General features: G+C 42.0%; 1 protein-coding gene across 5 annotated transcripts in view; it reads left to right on the plus strand.

The window, feature by feature from the left end:
• The window catches only part of LOC122350761 (rho-related BTB domain-containing protein 2-like), a 25,677-nt gene extending 9,804 nt beyond the window's left edge, over positions 1–15,873 (plus strand). For 4 of the 5 annotated variants that reach the window (XM_043247456.1, XM_043247455.1, XM_043247457.1 and 1 more), the window contains 5 exons: positions 5,166–5,284; positions 5,638–5,788; positions 6,693–6,781; positions 8,090–8,195; positions 10,446–15,873. In XM_043247456.1, the coding sequence (XP_043103391.1) occupies positions 5,166–5,284; positions 5,638–5,788; positions 6,693–6,781; positions 8,090–8,195; positions 10,446–10,654 (674 nt within the window). In that variant the 3' untranslated portion in view covers positions 10,655–15,873. Of the gene's footprint in view, positions 1–5,165; positions 5,285–5,637; positions 5,789–6,673; positions 6,782–8,089; positions 8,196–10,445 lie in introns of those variants that run through there. The other variant, XM_043247458.1, reaches the window with a different exon arrangement.
• Positions 15,874–15,887: the final 14 nt, after the last annotated feature.

The following is a 15,887-nucleotide window of genomic DNA, read 5'->3' on the forward strand; positions in this document are numbered from 1 at the left end:
GCAACAACAGTAGATAGTTAATGAGGTGGTGTCACATCTCTGGACTCTGTGTTTATGTTTTTGTTTCATGCCATGTGCTCCCTGTGCCCTGCCTTCCCTCTGTGTTAATTATGTTATTGTCATCAGCTGTGTCTTGTCAATTACCCTGTGTATTTAAGTCCTGTGTTTTGAGTTCTGTTTGTCCGAGCGTCGAGGTCCTTACCTAATGTCTTTACCTGTGTTTATCCTGCCTGCCTGTTCGACCTGCCTGCCTGTCTGTATATCCTTTATTTTGCCATTTTGGAATTAAACCCTTTTATTTTCATTTAATCTCGTTGTGTGCTCTCGTGCTTACCACACAACCGTGACAGAACGCTCGGAACCGTAAAGAAGTAAATAGCGGCGTATTTTCCCCCTTATTTTTTTTGTTTGCCATGTTTGCCCAGTTTAAAGACCCAAACTTCCTCATCCGCCTGCTGGAGCAGGGGGATTGCTCTCTCGAGGACTATACAGAACTATTCCTCGAACTGGCCAACGACTCCCGCTACCCGGACTGCTCTCTGCTCGAACTCTATTTCCGCGAACTTAACACCTCCAGCCAAGCGCAGCTGTCCGGGAGCGGTCCTCGAGAGAGCCTCGCCGCATACGTCGAGTGGGTGCTGGTGTCGTGCAAATCAACAATGATGGTTGCGCCTGAGGACAACGACACCAGCCCCACTCCAGATCCAGAGCCTAGCTCAGCCCTTCACCGCATGGTCGAGCCCCAGCCTGAGCCCACCGCTGACACGGGGGCGGAGTCGAAGTGACCACGGACCCATCGTCACAGAGCGACAGAGCCGTGGAGCGTAACAGGACCCGAGCCGTATCGTCAGACCAGGTGCGCGAGCCAGCAACGGAGCTCCCTGCGGTGGAGACAGCCGATCTGCGAGGAGAGCGCGGAGTGGAGCTCCGCCACTACACATCGGCTGAGGATGAGCTGATCATCCACCTGGGGCTGCTGGATCTGCAAAGGGAGCTGGATGATGTAGACTTGGACTTGGACTTAGACTGGGCACCTCCCTGTATCCTGAGTTCCTGTTCCCGTTCAGCTACCCAGTAAGCCCGCTGGTTCCGCCCAGCCGTCCCGTTAGCCCGCTGGTTCCGCCCAGCCGTCCCGTTAGCCCGCTGGTTCCGCCCAGCCGTCCCGTTAGCCCGCTGGTTCCGCCCAGCCGTCCCGTTAGCCCGCTGGTTCCGCCCAGCCGCCCCGTTAGCTCGCTGGTTCCGCCCAGCCGCCCCGTTAGCTGGTTCCGCCCAGCCGCCCCGCTCTGTGCCCCCGCCACGTGCGCGCTCCGTCCCGTTCCAGTGCCCACCACGTGCGCTCCGTCCCGTTCAGTGCCCGCGCCACGTGCGCCTCCGTCCGTTCAGTGCCCGCGCGCGACGCGCGCTCCGCCCCGTTCCAGTGCCCGCGCCCGCGCGCCTGCTCCGTCCGTTCAGTGCCCGCGCCCGTGCGCTCCTCCAGTGCCGCCTCAAGTTTTCCACCCTCCCACCCATGCCACACCACGTCGATGGATCCCAGCAGCCCCTGCGCTCATCCTCAGCAAACCATCTGGAGCTCGCCACGGGTCTGCCGGTCTCCATCGCCATCGAGGTTGGAGGATCCTCGCCTCACCGTCCTGCCTCCGAGACCCAGACTCCTCCTCGGCTCGTGAGACCCGCGGCTCCCCTGGGCTCCTAGCTCCCTCCTCTACACCGTGACCGTCAGTCCACCAGCTCCACCAGGCTCCATCGTCCCTCCGGCTCCGCCTTGGTCTGTCGTCGACCATCCGTCGCCTCGGGATTCCTCTCCTCCGGCCGCCTCGTCCTCCATCCCACCGGCTCTGTCAGGCTCCTCCTTCCCTCCGGCTTCACCTCAGTCCTCAGTCGCTCTGGCTCCGCGCGCGTCCTTCCCGTCCCCCGTCTCCGTGTCAGTCGCCGAGGCCTGCGGCGTCGCCTTGGACCTCCAGCGCCTCGACGTCACCCTGGCTCTTCGGCTCTCCGTCTCCACCTCAGTCTCCTCCTCCACCTGCTCCGCCGCCGTCGGTCGGCCCCATGGAGTCGATGGCTGCTCCTCCACCATGGCTCCTCCCTCCGTCGGCTCCACCTTGGACCACCATAGCTGGGCTCTGGATCTCCTCCTGCTCCGGACTCCTCCTGTCTCCCTCCTGGCTCCTCCCTCCGTCGGCTCCACCGTGGACCACCATAGCTGGGCTCTGGATCTCCTCCTGCTCCGGACTCCTCCTGTCTCCTTCCTGGCTCCTCCCTCCGTCGGCTCCACCGTGGACCACCATAGCTGGGCTCTGGATCTCCTCCTGCTCCGGACTCCTCCTGTCTCCTTCCTGGCTCCTCCCTCCATCTACACCTCCTTGGACCCTTCTGCCTTCTGCCTGCCCCCTCCTGGGGATCCGTCCTCCACCAGAACCTCCTCCCAAGACCCGGTATCCCCAAATCTTAGTCATTTTGGTTTTTGTATGTTACCCTTTAGGTGCGAGGACGCACCTTCCGGGAGGGGGGGGTAATGTCACATCTCTGGACTCTGTGTTTATGTTTTTGTTTCATGCCATGTGCTCCCTGTGCCCTGCCTTCCCTCTGTGTTAATTATAGAAATGTGTATTTAAGTCCTGTGTTTTGAGTTCTGTTTGTCCGAGCGTCGAGGTCCTTACCTAATGTCTTTACCTGTGTTTATCCTGCCTGCCTGTTCGACCTGCCTGCCTGTCTGTATATCCTTTATTTTGCCATTTTGGAATTAAACAATTTTCATTTAATCTCGTTAGATACCACAATGACAGGTGGACTGGGGCTTTTATGTTTTTTTTTTTTTTTTTTTTTTTATTTTATTTTATTTTTGTCTTCGAGAGTATATTTCAAGAACACTCAATTGCTCTGAAATTGGTGAGAAGGTTAGAGGCCATTATTTCAACAAAACAACTATTCAGAATATCAAAATGAAACGTTGGCCATCAAAAAATGTAATAATATTTAAAAAAATGTATTTATATATATAACAAAATTACACATCTTATTCCTTGGAGTGGGATTTAAAATTTTAAGCAATGCCACACAGAGATCTCACAAATAATTTTTGAGTGATCTTGAGCAATTGTTTAATTAGGATTTGGAAATAAGTCGTTGAAACATATAGTTTGAAGTGACAATCAAATACTTTAGAAAACTTAACCTGCTGGGGTCTGAAAGTGTTTTTGACATGTCCTAACATTTGTGCTTTTTTCAGCTGATTATAAACATATTAACTGATAAAATTTAATAATACTGTATTCGGGACAAACTGAGCCACAATAATTAAAAATAATTAAAGTGCCATTTTTAATGTTATTTTGGGAGTCTCCTATAATGCGTTTACATGCAAGCAAGGTCAAAAAACACTTTTGGTTTCTCAAAATATGCACTTAATATCAGCACTTTTTCCAACGATTCTCATAAGATTCATTCAAAGCAGTTCTACTCTGCTCTGATTGGTCAGGCCCAGTCTGTTATGATTGGTATACTACATAAATCGTGATACATCCATTGCCATAGTTCCATATTATGAAAGAAAACAAACAACAATTTTTAATCGTACTTCCAGATTAAGATTTATTGGAGCCAGCTGGTCAGTACTGAGCATCTTTTAAAAGCAAGCATTTTGTGAATCCTATGTTGAACGTCCAGAAATAAGAGTAGCAGTGACCAGTAAAATGGCAAGGACACAAAAAAATATTAGGGTTGTACTGCTGTGGTACAAAGGGAAACATTCATTTTAAACATTGATTATTTGAATAGCTTCCATACAGCTCAGAGCAGAGTTGAAAAAACTTTTTGGGAAAAATAAAACGCCTTACGTCATGCGCCCTTTTGACAGTTGACCAATGACTAAGCGAGTTGTGAGATCTGTCATCTCCATAACAACAAGAAAAAATGGAGAAGCTGCCGATAGATAAACTGATCGTACTAGTCCCGGAGCACAAGGATTCCTTCCTCGTATATTGTTGTGCACCCACAAATGTGGTTTATGAATCGACATTTTCTTCCCCATCAACTTCAAAAGCCAACGCAAGACATTCTTGACATTTCTTGCGGCATTATGGGCTAGGCTACTGTTGCAGCTGTTGCTATAGCAACAAAATACGCTCTCGGCTACATTTTTGTAACAGACGCCAGCATTTTATTTTTCTAAAAACAACTTTCAACTTTTTCTTGTCAGAAAAGATGTTCAGTGTGAACACGGCCGTACTCCCCTGACCTCAAAAGAGGAACTAGCATCTAAGTCTTTAATAATGAGGCACTAAGTCTCTACCGTGCTTGTTAGCTCACTTACCTCCCATTTGGTTTAAATCCCAACTGAAGCGGCACAAATAGTACTCACCTCATTTATTTGTCGCATAACTGTGCATAGCATTCAGACAACAGATGGGACTCATTTTGCAGTAATTTCGCCCTTTTTCACCTCGTTTGTGTTGTGTAGAATAATACTGTCGGCTGTACATTAAGAAGCAAACTTCTGCGTTTTGCTATCTGCACACGTTGAGTGTACAGTGCACGTTCTAGCGGAAGGTCGTGCAGAATTGTTTATAACCAAAGCAAATCTTTCTCAAATGTGAGATGATCTCAAGCAGAATGTCCCTTCAAGCTATTTTCCCCTCTACTTCAGCTCAATTATTCACCCCCAGAGAGAAAAACAAGCCCCCATATTTTGTCAGCTGGATTTCGGTTTCATAATCAGCGCTCTTCTGGTAGGGAGAACCGGTGCGGATGTATCGTGTTTTTCAGCACTCTCAGGGTTCAGAGGACATCAAGCTGTCTTGCAATGCTGACCGAGCTTTTCCCTCTCCAAACATAAACACTGAGCATTTCTATTTATTTATCCTTCACTCTAGCACTATGATTGTACTTTAGTGGAATGTAATGTTGAGCCTCTGTGACAGAGTGCCTTTTAAGCTGTCAAAATGATATCGCTCTATATAGTCCCAATTTGAGACTGAAGCATATCCGCATAACAAGTAGCAGTTTCTCTTGTGTCAGTTTTAGATAAAAACACTAAAATATTACAACCACTTCATCTCAGCGTCGGAATCGCTAAGTATGTTGAATTACTAGAGAGTATGTTTATATATGATATATTATTTTAAGGGTAATTTGAAAAGCTACAGCAGTTTGTCTTTTCTTTCCTGCAGATGTGGTGTTCAGGTTGGACGACGGCACCATCATGGCCCATAAACCACTGCTTATCTCAAGCTGTGATTGGATGGCAGCCATGTTTGGTGGACCATTTGTGGAGAGCTGTACAAAAGAGGTACAGAGCACTCACATTACGTCTAAAGCAGTGCCACTGAGTTTTAAAGATGATATTTGTGGTGTATATTTTAATGATCACACTGTAAACAATTTTATAGTTTGTCTAACATTAACTAATACAGTTACTAATACATCTGTGCTTTTCATGCATTAAAATCGGAAAGAATTGGAGGAGGTAGAAGTTTATAATAAGAAGTTTTAAGCTAATGAGAATAAATACTGTCTTTTTCAGATTTTGCACACTTTTTTTTGCAAACTTAAAGTTGGACTTTACTAACGAAGACAACACACGCTAATCGAGTTTTGATTCCCCTCAAAAGCCTCTTTGAGTTTGCTGCTGTGTTTTGTCAGGTGCTGTTTCCAAACACTACGCGGAGCTGCATGCGTGCTGTGCTGGAGTATCTCTACACCGGCTGCTTCTGCTCTCGCCCGGATCTGGATGCCATGGAACTCATTGTTCTTGCAAACCGTCTCTGTCTGCCTCACCTGGTAGCGCTGACAGGTACACAAACAAACCTGCGCACGCTGTTTTCACTGAGACGATAATGCACATAACGGTCTGATCTCCGCAGGCAGCCAAATCCCGGGTAAATTTAGACCTTTAACTAGTGTTTAGGAGCGAGACAGTGAGTGAAAATAACGCTGTGTCCTTTTGTACTGAAATACAATGCGAGTCAACTTCAGACGGTAAATTACAGTGATTTTTACGGTGCATGATGTGAAGCTAATTCAAGCATGGATTGGCTTTTCTCTATGGCTTATTTGTAATATATATATGCGTAAAGCTTACATTTTCCATAAACTGCATTCAAGATACATATTTTATTAAGTTCATGCATTTTAACAGATCTTTCAGCTGCTTATAATACGAAAGTGGACATCCAGAGACAGCATGGTTCACTCAAGGTCTAATTTTATTGAGCAAATGTTGGGTTCTATGAGATTTTTTTCAGATTTTGAGATTTTCATAATAATGAATGTGTAACATATATATTATAAGTAACTAATAAATAACCCTACAAGACAGTTTGGGATGTCGGTGTCTGTAATCTAGTTATGTTTACACATAATTGGGGAAGCCCCATTATAAAAGACCATTTAAAAAATCTTGACGAAACAACTGGCAAATTAGTCTTCCAGGTTTCCGACTGCATTTTTTAAGGACTTTTTGGGTTCACTGCAAAGAAAAAATGATTGTTGACTGATGAAACTGCTAATGGTTTGTCTTTAAACGTTAATACACCAGACAGACATTAATACACCAAACAGTGCTAAACACTTGATTTTCCACACAGTGGGTCATTATCTAATATTAGCAAACGAAACTTTTATTAACAAAAAATGCAAACCAAAAAATAATGGTGACATATTCTGTTGTTTTTATGAGTGTTGTATGTCTGTCCTAGAGCTGTACACTGTGAAGGTACTGACAGAAGCTGCCGTGATGGGAGCTGATATAGATGGAGATGTTCTGCTCTATCTGGACATGGCCCAGGTAAGCATACCATTGACAGACTGAATGAAAATGGACCCGTGTCAAATGAAATCCTATCCCCTTTGCACCTCATGCATGACTGTCTGTAAAGTATACTACAAACCTTTCACATTATCCAGTGGTAGTAGCTGAACATCACCTTAATTGCAATATAATCTATATAAAATACATTAATGGCCAAAAATATTGGCACCCTTGAAAATCTGAAAATGTTTTGGTATTCATGTGAGGACAGAGAAGTCAAACTTCACACAGAACTCTATGCTCACATGAAAACAAAACTTCCCCTATCCAATCTTTTTATTATCCTTGTCTCAAACATTATCTATGTCTATACAAAACCACCAAACCGACACAAAACGAGGTAGTACACATGCCAGACCATTATAGGGCGCTGTAATTCTGCCGCAGAGATACACAAAAAATGGAGAAGGACACTATTTGAATAAACCAAGCGAAACGGTGTACAAAACGAACATGGAACAATACATTCATTCATCTGTGTTAATGTCAGTCAATAAAAAGACAATCATTTGTGTTTGTTCATGTTTTTGTTGCTGTTACGTGATGTATCGATGTCTGAGTAGGGTCAAGACATGGGTGCTGTTTTCAGATTTATCCACTCTAGGGCCCGGTTTCAAAAAGTTTCACTTTCCCAGTGGATCCATCTGGACAAAATGTCTATACAATAAAAAAAAGTATGCATATACATCTAAACACGTCTTCGTGTGGACGGGACCTCAAAAATTGACTGGACAAAATTATTGGCACCTTGTCTAAGGTTCTGAAATGACCAGCGATGAGAGATTTTAAAGCAGCAGTTGGGAGAAGGCATCCTTCAGATCTGAAAAATTGTATCTTTCTTTAACACATAAAGCATTTAAATTTACTTGGGTTTGGGATTGTTCTTGTTTGCTTTTTTTCTTGCAGGATCTGGCAACACAAAACTTGTACTTTTTGTCCGTGTTTTCTTGCACTGTACATACAGAAGAGAGACAACTGTTCAGTTGTACAACCTGCTTAGAATTTCTGTAAATACATTTGTCACTACCTACATTTTTCAGGAATGTTCAGCTGTAAAATGTGGTTGGGAATTACTGAAATGTGTGTAAACAGGACAGGATTAAGAACTAAAAGATGAATTTAAGACTACATTTAGTTGCAAGCGTGTATGTGGCTGAAGTGAAGTTTTTGTTTTAGGAATGGTTAGGAACCAAATAGACTAGTTGTTTAGAGATCTAGGAGGGGGCAGCTCTCAAAATGTCTGATTTTCTCCATAGTGTTTTCTTCTGTGTTTTTTCCCATTAGTTCCACTGTGCTCATCAGTTGACTGACTGGTGCCTCCATCACATCTGCACCAACTACAACAGAGTCTGTCGCAAATTCCCTCGAGACATGAAGGCCAAATCTACAGGTAATTCAGCAGCCCTCAGATCAGTATAACTGCAGATTTTTTTAAATCATTTTTTTCTATTCAAAATTATATTGAGACATTACAGTCTATAAAACTGAGACCACAGTCATGCTCAGTTGTTTCATTATTGTTTCATTCATGTTTTCATTACCCAACTTTTGTAAGGAAGCAAAATCTTAATCTAAATAAGTTGCATTAGTGCCTGAAACTTCTAACAAATCATCATGTTTATTGTATTATTAACCTATTCTATGTACTTAGCACTCTCTATTCTTTTTCTTGTTTTCTTTTTAATTATCAAAAAATAAATAATAATTACTTGACCTTCTAAAAGTTGCTCCTTCCCTGTCTGTCAGTCACTACGAGTTGTGTAGACAACTGGGGTCTTGCTTGGAACCCTGATTAAGAGAAAACGCCAATGAAATTTGTCAAGTGGTTAACTAATCCTGAGCCCCTCCCTGTCACGCTGGTATAAATTTTGCTTTTGGAGCCAGACGTCTTATGACTACAAGCTTTGAAGTGCTACTATGAAGAGGAGAAGCTGAAACATAAGCTCTTCTAGGTGGCGTTGAAGACACGATCAGTGGCAGCATCCCTGCATTCCAGCAATTTCCCTGGGTGTCTCACCTAAAAGAGCAATTTCTGTGCGTGGCTGTTTCACGTCTTTTTCAAGCTTTCAAGCTGTTTCGTCTGTGCCCTCTTGGCTGCGGTCTTTATCTGTCCGCGACTGATGTTTACGAGCGCTGTCTTCCACCAATACCCTTGCACTATGCGGAGCAGTCTCCAAGCAGAGGTTGGCCCACTGGATAGTGGATGCCATCATCTTGGCTTACCAGGCCCAAGGTGAGCTGTGCCCCCTTGGCAGAGCAGTCTGACGCCAGGCCCAGTATCGACGTAGCTTGTTCAGTTGCAGTCAGCCCCTGTACTCGGCTAAGTGCTCCACATAGCAGATTATCCTCTGCAATCCTTTATGTGTATCTTTCACGCTAAGGTTTTCTCTCGGTAAACTTGTGTCTTCCCTTAACAGAGTCTTCTGTCTGTCTCTGCTGGCAGTCTTTCCTCTTCTTCCTGGTATAGGACCTGCCAAAAAGATAAGTCATATGCTCACTGCCCCATCCCTAGGTCAGTACATACCAGTATTCCACATGTCACCTCCCCTTGGTCAGGATGTGGTCTCCGTAGCGTCCTTTTTAGGAAGGCCGCTTCCCTATTGTTCTGCCATCTGTACAACAAATCGAAGAGACACCCTCTTGTAAGGTTGGAAGTCCTGGTAGAAGTTTTTCTTTCCTACTCAGGAACAGCGGGATTGCTTCTCAAGTAGCCATGTACTCACTGTTGGTCCCTCCGGGCACCAGGTCTGCGAATTGCTCTGAGGCAATGGGAGGGTTACGACACGCATCGCTTGCCAACTATTGCAGTGCTATTAGGTGGTAACGGGTTCAGGTTGTGGCGTTTTCCATTTGAACCCCAGTATGTCATCACGATAGACGTTATGTCCCCTTGCCACAACCTAAGACCATCGGTGAGAGCTGGGTTTTCAGCTCCTCATCAAATCTGATGAGTGGTTACATCTGTCACCTATTTATACCCACGTGAGGGGCTCAGGATTAGTTAACCACTTGCCAAATTTCATTGGCGTTTTGCTAATCAGGGCTCTCTGCAAGACCCCCGTCTGTTACCACGACATAACATCGTTTACGTGCGTAACTAGTATCTAGTTATCTAGATATCTAGTTTTATTTTATTAATTATTTAATCACAGAACACAGTTGGTTTGATTGCTTATATTGTCATTATTGAATACTGTCTACAAAATAATTAAATGTAAATATTATACTGTATATATGCTTTTTAATATTAAAAATACTTAAATGGACTCGGAGCAACATATAACGTGTAAATAATGTATTTTTTAGGTAACTCAAGATATAGTCTCTCAATATGTTCTTAATATTGAAAACTATTTCTATTTTATTAATACTAAAAACAATTCAAAAGTTCTGGGTCAGTAAGATTTTATTTAAAAATAATATTTGTGTTCAAAAAGGATTGAAAGAGAACAAAACATTCAGCTTTACCATCAAAGGTTTTAATCTTTAAATGAAAATAAAATCAGGTAGAAAATGTAATCCTTTATTATATTTTTTGATCAAACAAAGCATACTGTTTGATCTGTTCAGTACTGAGTTATCTCAGAACTGAAATGAGTTCTGCGTTAAGCTGGTGTCATGGTCTCATTCTATCTTGCAGAAAACCTGGAGCACTTCGAGAAACATCGCTGGCCTCCAGTGTGGTATCTGAAGGAAGAAGATCACTATCAGCGGGCGCGCAAGGAGCGTGAGAAGGAAGATTACCTGTACCAAAAGCGCCAGTGTAAACGCAAGTGGCTCTTCTGGAATCTACCGTCTTCACCGTCCTCCACTTCTCCGTCTTCTCCTGGTTCTTCTGCAGTCATCTGATCGGCTCTCAGGGTGCACGACCCACCTAACAGCCCTAAGTGTGGGATATAAAACACACAACAAGGAATGATAGCCTTTTTCAACTCTATAAGAAGACCTCCTCACATTTTCTGTTGAGCAAAATGCCCAAGCCCTGCTTTTAGCTGCTGAAGAACAAGCAAAAATGAGACAGGATGGAGAACGCAAGTCAAAGCAACACAAGGCTTTGGCTAAAAGCACATTGCTGAGTCTTTCTACTGGTTGGATTTTTCATCAAATCAGCTTTGACGTCCTCCTGGGACATCATATCCTGTGGTATCAGAGCGCTGCTCAGTTTGCTGTTTAAAGACAATCTTCGCTCAGCATCGGTTCCCCAAACATAACCTTCTTCATCTGTATAGAAACATACATGGCAGGACTGCACATATTCATAACTTGAAATGCTAACAAGTGCTTTTCAGCTCTAAAGAACAAGAACACAGGAACGTTTTAGAGCAACCAGCAAACATAATCTACAATCAAACCGATGTTCTCAAGATTCAAATGGTGTCCATCGTTCAACATCTAAAGGTATTATTAATTTGACATTTACAGAACTCTACAGAACCGCATCAATCCATAGCCATGTTGTGGGTGCAGTGCGAGTTAAGCTCTTTTGGCATAACGTTGATTAACACAGAAAATGATAATCACTGATACTTTAAGGCATTTACAACGGAAATACACAGAGCCAGGAAATAGACATTAAAAATGCACACTGTACAAATTACAAGACTTAAAGTTTTCTTCTGATTTAAAACACACATCTGAGTAAAATGTATTATCAAAAAAAAAAACAAAAATAAATAAATAAATATATATATATATATATATATATATATATATATATATATATATATATATATACTGATATACTGTATATATATAGATAGATAGATCTAAAAGAATGTCATATTTTTAATCAGCAAGGATGCATTAAATCGGTCAAAAGTGGCATTAGATAAATGTGTGTAACAAAAGATATCTGAACTTAAGTTAGAAAATGTTTCCAAAAAATATTAAGTATCACAAAAGTTATTAACATTGATTGTTATTTGTTGCTTAAGAAATGTTTCAACAAATAAGCATATTAAAATGATTTCTGAAGGATCAGGATATCTGAAAGACATTGAAATCTGAAGTAATGATGCTAAAAATCCAGCTTTAATCAAAGGAATAAATTACACGTTAAAATATATTTAATACACTGAATACAATTATTTAAAATTGTAATTTTTTTACATTTTTAAGCGTAGTTTCGAGCAGCTTTGGTGAGCATAAAAGACTTTTGGAAATTCCGTGCTAATCAACATTATGCCCGTCAATACAGTTGAACTTGCATTGAACTCACTTCACCACTTTACACATGATTAGCTCATTTTACGTTCCAGCCCCGCTCTTCATCGGTGTTCAGGTTGAATGTTACTCGTGCACAACAGAAAAATCCTGAGACTCTGTGATTTTTGACTGTACGTTAAACGGAAGCGGTCTCCTCTATTTCTTCCTCTCAGTAATTGTAACCTCAGCCGACGAGCATGGAAATCATTCAAACGATAATGGGTTTACACGAAATCAGCATTTACCGACGTGACGTCACGTATTTGTGCTATCACAAGAAGAAGTTCAGGTTTACATCAAGATCGCCTCCGGAAAGCTGCATTTTTGTCTCGATAACGAACACCAACAACCAACAACCTGTAATATTCTAACCAGACGTCACTTCAAAACAGGATCCCGGGTGAACAGTCACGCCGGGCTTCTCTACAGGGAATATAAAGAGTGCCTCAACACTGCTGACGTTCAAAGTGTGGGCACTAGCTGCTGTCTTTACCAAAGTAAGCTCACTTCTGCTTCACCGACCTACCACACACGAAACACAATTTTAAATGTTCCCAGATAGCTTTCGGATGAGTCTCACGGGCAGGCCTGTGACAATCCCATGATGCATCGCAGCATGCTACATTTAAGTAGTTGTAGAGTGTTTCCTACGCCTGCCATGTTTCAGCATCCCATTCCCGAGGGGCACTTTAGGATCTTTAAAGTATTAAAATAACTAGTAGTAACTTAGGAAAAGGTATTTACACGACTATTCTAATACTATAAAGAAATGCGATAGAAAATTTACCGATGCGAGGAAGTTTAACAGTTTTACGTAACTATTTAAGGTGCATTACCTCGCCGTACAGGAGAGGAAACCTCACAAGCATGGTTCTTATAAACCCTTTGCGATTTGAATGTTTCTGATCTAGCACATGCGATAGTTATAGAAGCGAACAGCACCTTAAATATAGAATGGCTTATTATAAGGAAATACAGTAGTTTTTAATAGTACCAGATTGACCTTTAGACTTATAAAAGGCATAATATAAATCGCCCTATGGAGAGTAAAAAGCAGTCCGCTATGCATTTTCCGCCAGTTGTAAACTAATTAATATCAGAGAATGTTTTTTTTCTGCTTTAATAAATCAGATTAAGAGCTGACCTGCATGTGCAAGGCTGTTGTTGCTGGCAGCAAGGGAACGTTGAGGAATATCGTTTCATTTAGAGCTTTAAAACGTAGATCTAGAACAATACAGACCGAGTTCCTTCCGTTAGAAAATACACCATGGACTGTTAATCTTTCAGAGGGACGAGTGATGATTTTTGCGTATCTTACTAAGCATTTGTAATAGCACTCAGGAACATTTGCTGATTCTTGTCATTAACGTAAAGATGAAGTGCGATGAGGTTTCATCCTAAAGAGTAAAGTGCTACAAGAAATTTGAAGGTAATTTGGAAATGGATGATCTTAGGGATTGATCGCGTTCTAACAACAATCCTGTAAAACACAATGAATGCTTGGTTGGTGTATATTTCACAGACGGTTGCATCAGCCTGTTATCATATCACACATACTGAAAGTGTTCTACTTTTTAGTTTTTAGCTCCCGTCATAGAACATTTACAATTGCGTAGCACTACTATGTAAAGCAAAATAGGAGTGATGATATGAATGTATCAAAATATGACAGGTATCATGTGCTGCATTTTGACTGTACCTTCAACGCATTTGGATTTTCCCGGAATTTATAACTAAGATGTTGCTCTTTCAGAATTGAAAGAATTCCTGTTCCGTCTCAGACGTTTCTCCTAGCAGTAATTAAAATGGATACAAATGAGACGGTAGATAACACGCTAAATATGTGCTAAAATGTGCTGATGATTTACTACCCTTCAAGCCATCCACGATTTAGAAGTGATTGTTTCTTCATCAGAACTGATTTGGCGAGATTTACAATTATATCACATGCTCGCAATGGATCCTTTGAAGCGAATGGGTGCCGTCAGAATGAGAGTCCAAACGGCTGATAAAAATATCACAGTAATCACCAATCCAGTCTGTCTATTATGGGTTATGAAAGGTTCATATTTTGGTTTTGGGAGTCCCCAATAACAGGTTGGCATGCATTGATGTCTTTTGTTTTGATTTCTTTTTAGAGACATTTTCAAAATTCCATAATAGGTGCACTTTAATGTTTTGTGAAGTCAAAGGCTGTGTGTTTTTAAGAAACAAACCCATCAATAATGCATTTTAACACTAAACCATCGTTTCTGGCAAAAATGTGCACCCATAATCCATAACAATGTTTCCTACAGTCAAAACGTCCATCTCCTGTTATCCTCTCATATCAGAATCCACCCACATTGAACTCGATCTGTGCATATTTCTCTCCTGATCCAGACGAGATTACTTTTTTACTGGAGAAATTAATACTATGGATAGACTGCTTATAACAGTGGTTTAAACTCTCGATGACGGATTTGTTTTTCTTTTTTCCTGGATTATTGTTTCTCATTCTGACGGCACCCATTTACTGCAGAGCATCCATTGGCGAGCAAGTGATGTGATGCTAAATGTCTCCAAATCTGATGAAAAAAAACTGATGAGAAGATGTCCAGCCGTGTTCGTTTTCGTTTTCGCAACGGTCGGCGTTCAGTCTTATTGCTGTCTTGGAGAAACAAATGCATTATTAAAGAGATCCTATTTGTCATTTTTCTTTCTCATGAGTTTTTAATGAGCCAAGATTCACCTAATACAGATTGTAGAAACTCTCTGTGAGCAAAATAAGTCAAACTAATCGCGTGGTTGTACGTCGGATAGAAGAGAGTTACTCAGAACATGGTGTTCCCAATCTGTTGCTGCAGAGAAGATACCCCATGCCTTAATGTAAAGTACACAAGCAGAAACGTTGCTGGTGTCCACTGTTTGTATCTGAAATGTAATGAATCCTTTATGTATTATATGTGTTACACAACAAACAGGTGCATATCGTGTCAAATCTGTGTCATATTGTTTGTTCGATGGTTATTCCTCTACTCTAGCCCATTGTAAACATGTGGTTTCCATGGTATTATCTCTGTGTTATGCGAATGTGTTATCATACATTGCCTTTCATCGCTAAAATGATGTAGATTGTTGAATCCAGTCTCCTTGAATAAGTGCGGCAATCTGTCCCGTTATGATACGGATGGACAACGTGGAACGGTATGCTAAAAAATATTTGTTACGAAAAGAAAAACGATCGCTTAGGTTGCACGCATTTGACTACCTTGACATGCTGTGTGCAGATAGGCTAAGGTTTTAGTCTGCTATATAAACGGGGAAAACAAAAAAAACGAAAGCTGTGCACTGTGCAGAACAATACACTGCACACAACGTCCTCCAAAGTAACCGTGCACTTCCGAGCAGTTTCAGCCACTGAAGCATGTCTACTACTTTATTTCACTATCAGATAAGACACTTAATCAGGGGTTAAAGCGGAAGAATATACCATATGTAAGGATATAATTGAAATAAGTAATTGCTTTTAAATCCTATAGGAGCCCATTTGAATGAGCTCTAGGTCCTAGTGCCACCACCGCAAAGAAGCACAAACCAAACGGAGAGTCAGCAGCACCACAAGACGTTGTTTTTGCTGCACAATTACAATAATGTAGGGCCAGTGCAGCAAAGAAGCCATGGAAGCCTTGAAATCAAATGACTGAAAGCAAAACTTGAATGTTCTCTCAGCATCTAGAAGCCCGATGTTGACCGTTTGTATGGGAAACAGGCGCCATTTCCATGAGCTGGTATCGGGGAGGGGGAGTTTGTATTTTCAGGAAACCTGCAGCATGTGTTCTGAAATGTGTAAATAGTGTTTAATAAACACAAACTGGCAGTTTGCATTTTGTATTTG

This window comes from Puntigrus tetrazona, chromosome 8 (assembly GCF_018831695.1).
Source record: "Puntigrus tetrazona isolate hp1 chromosome 8, ASM1883169v1, whole genome shotgun sequence".
In the NCBI taxonomy this organism is placed as follows: domain Eukaryota; kingdom Metazoa; phylum Chordata; class Actinopteri; order Cypriniformes; family Cyprinidae; genus Puntigrus; species Puntigrus tetrazona.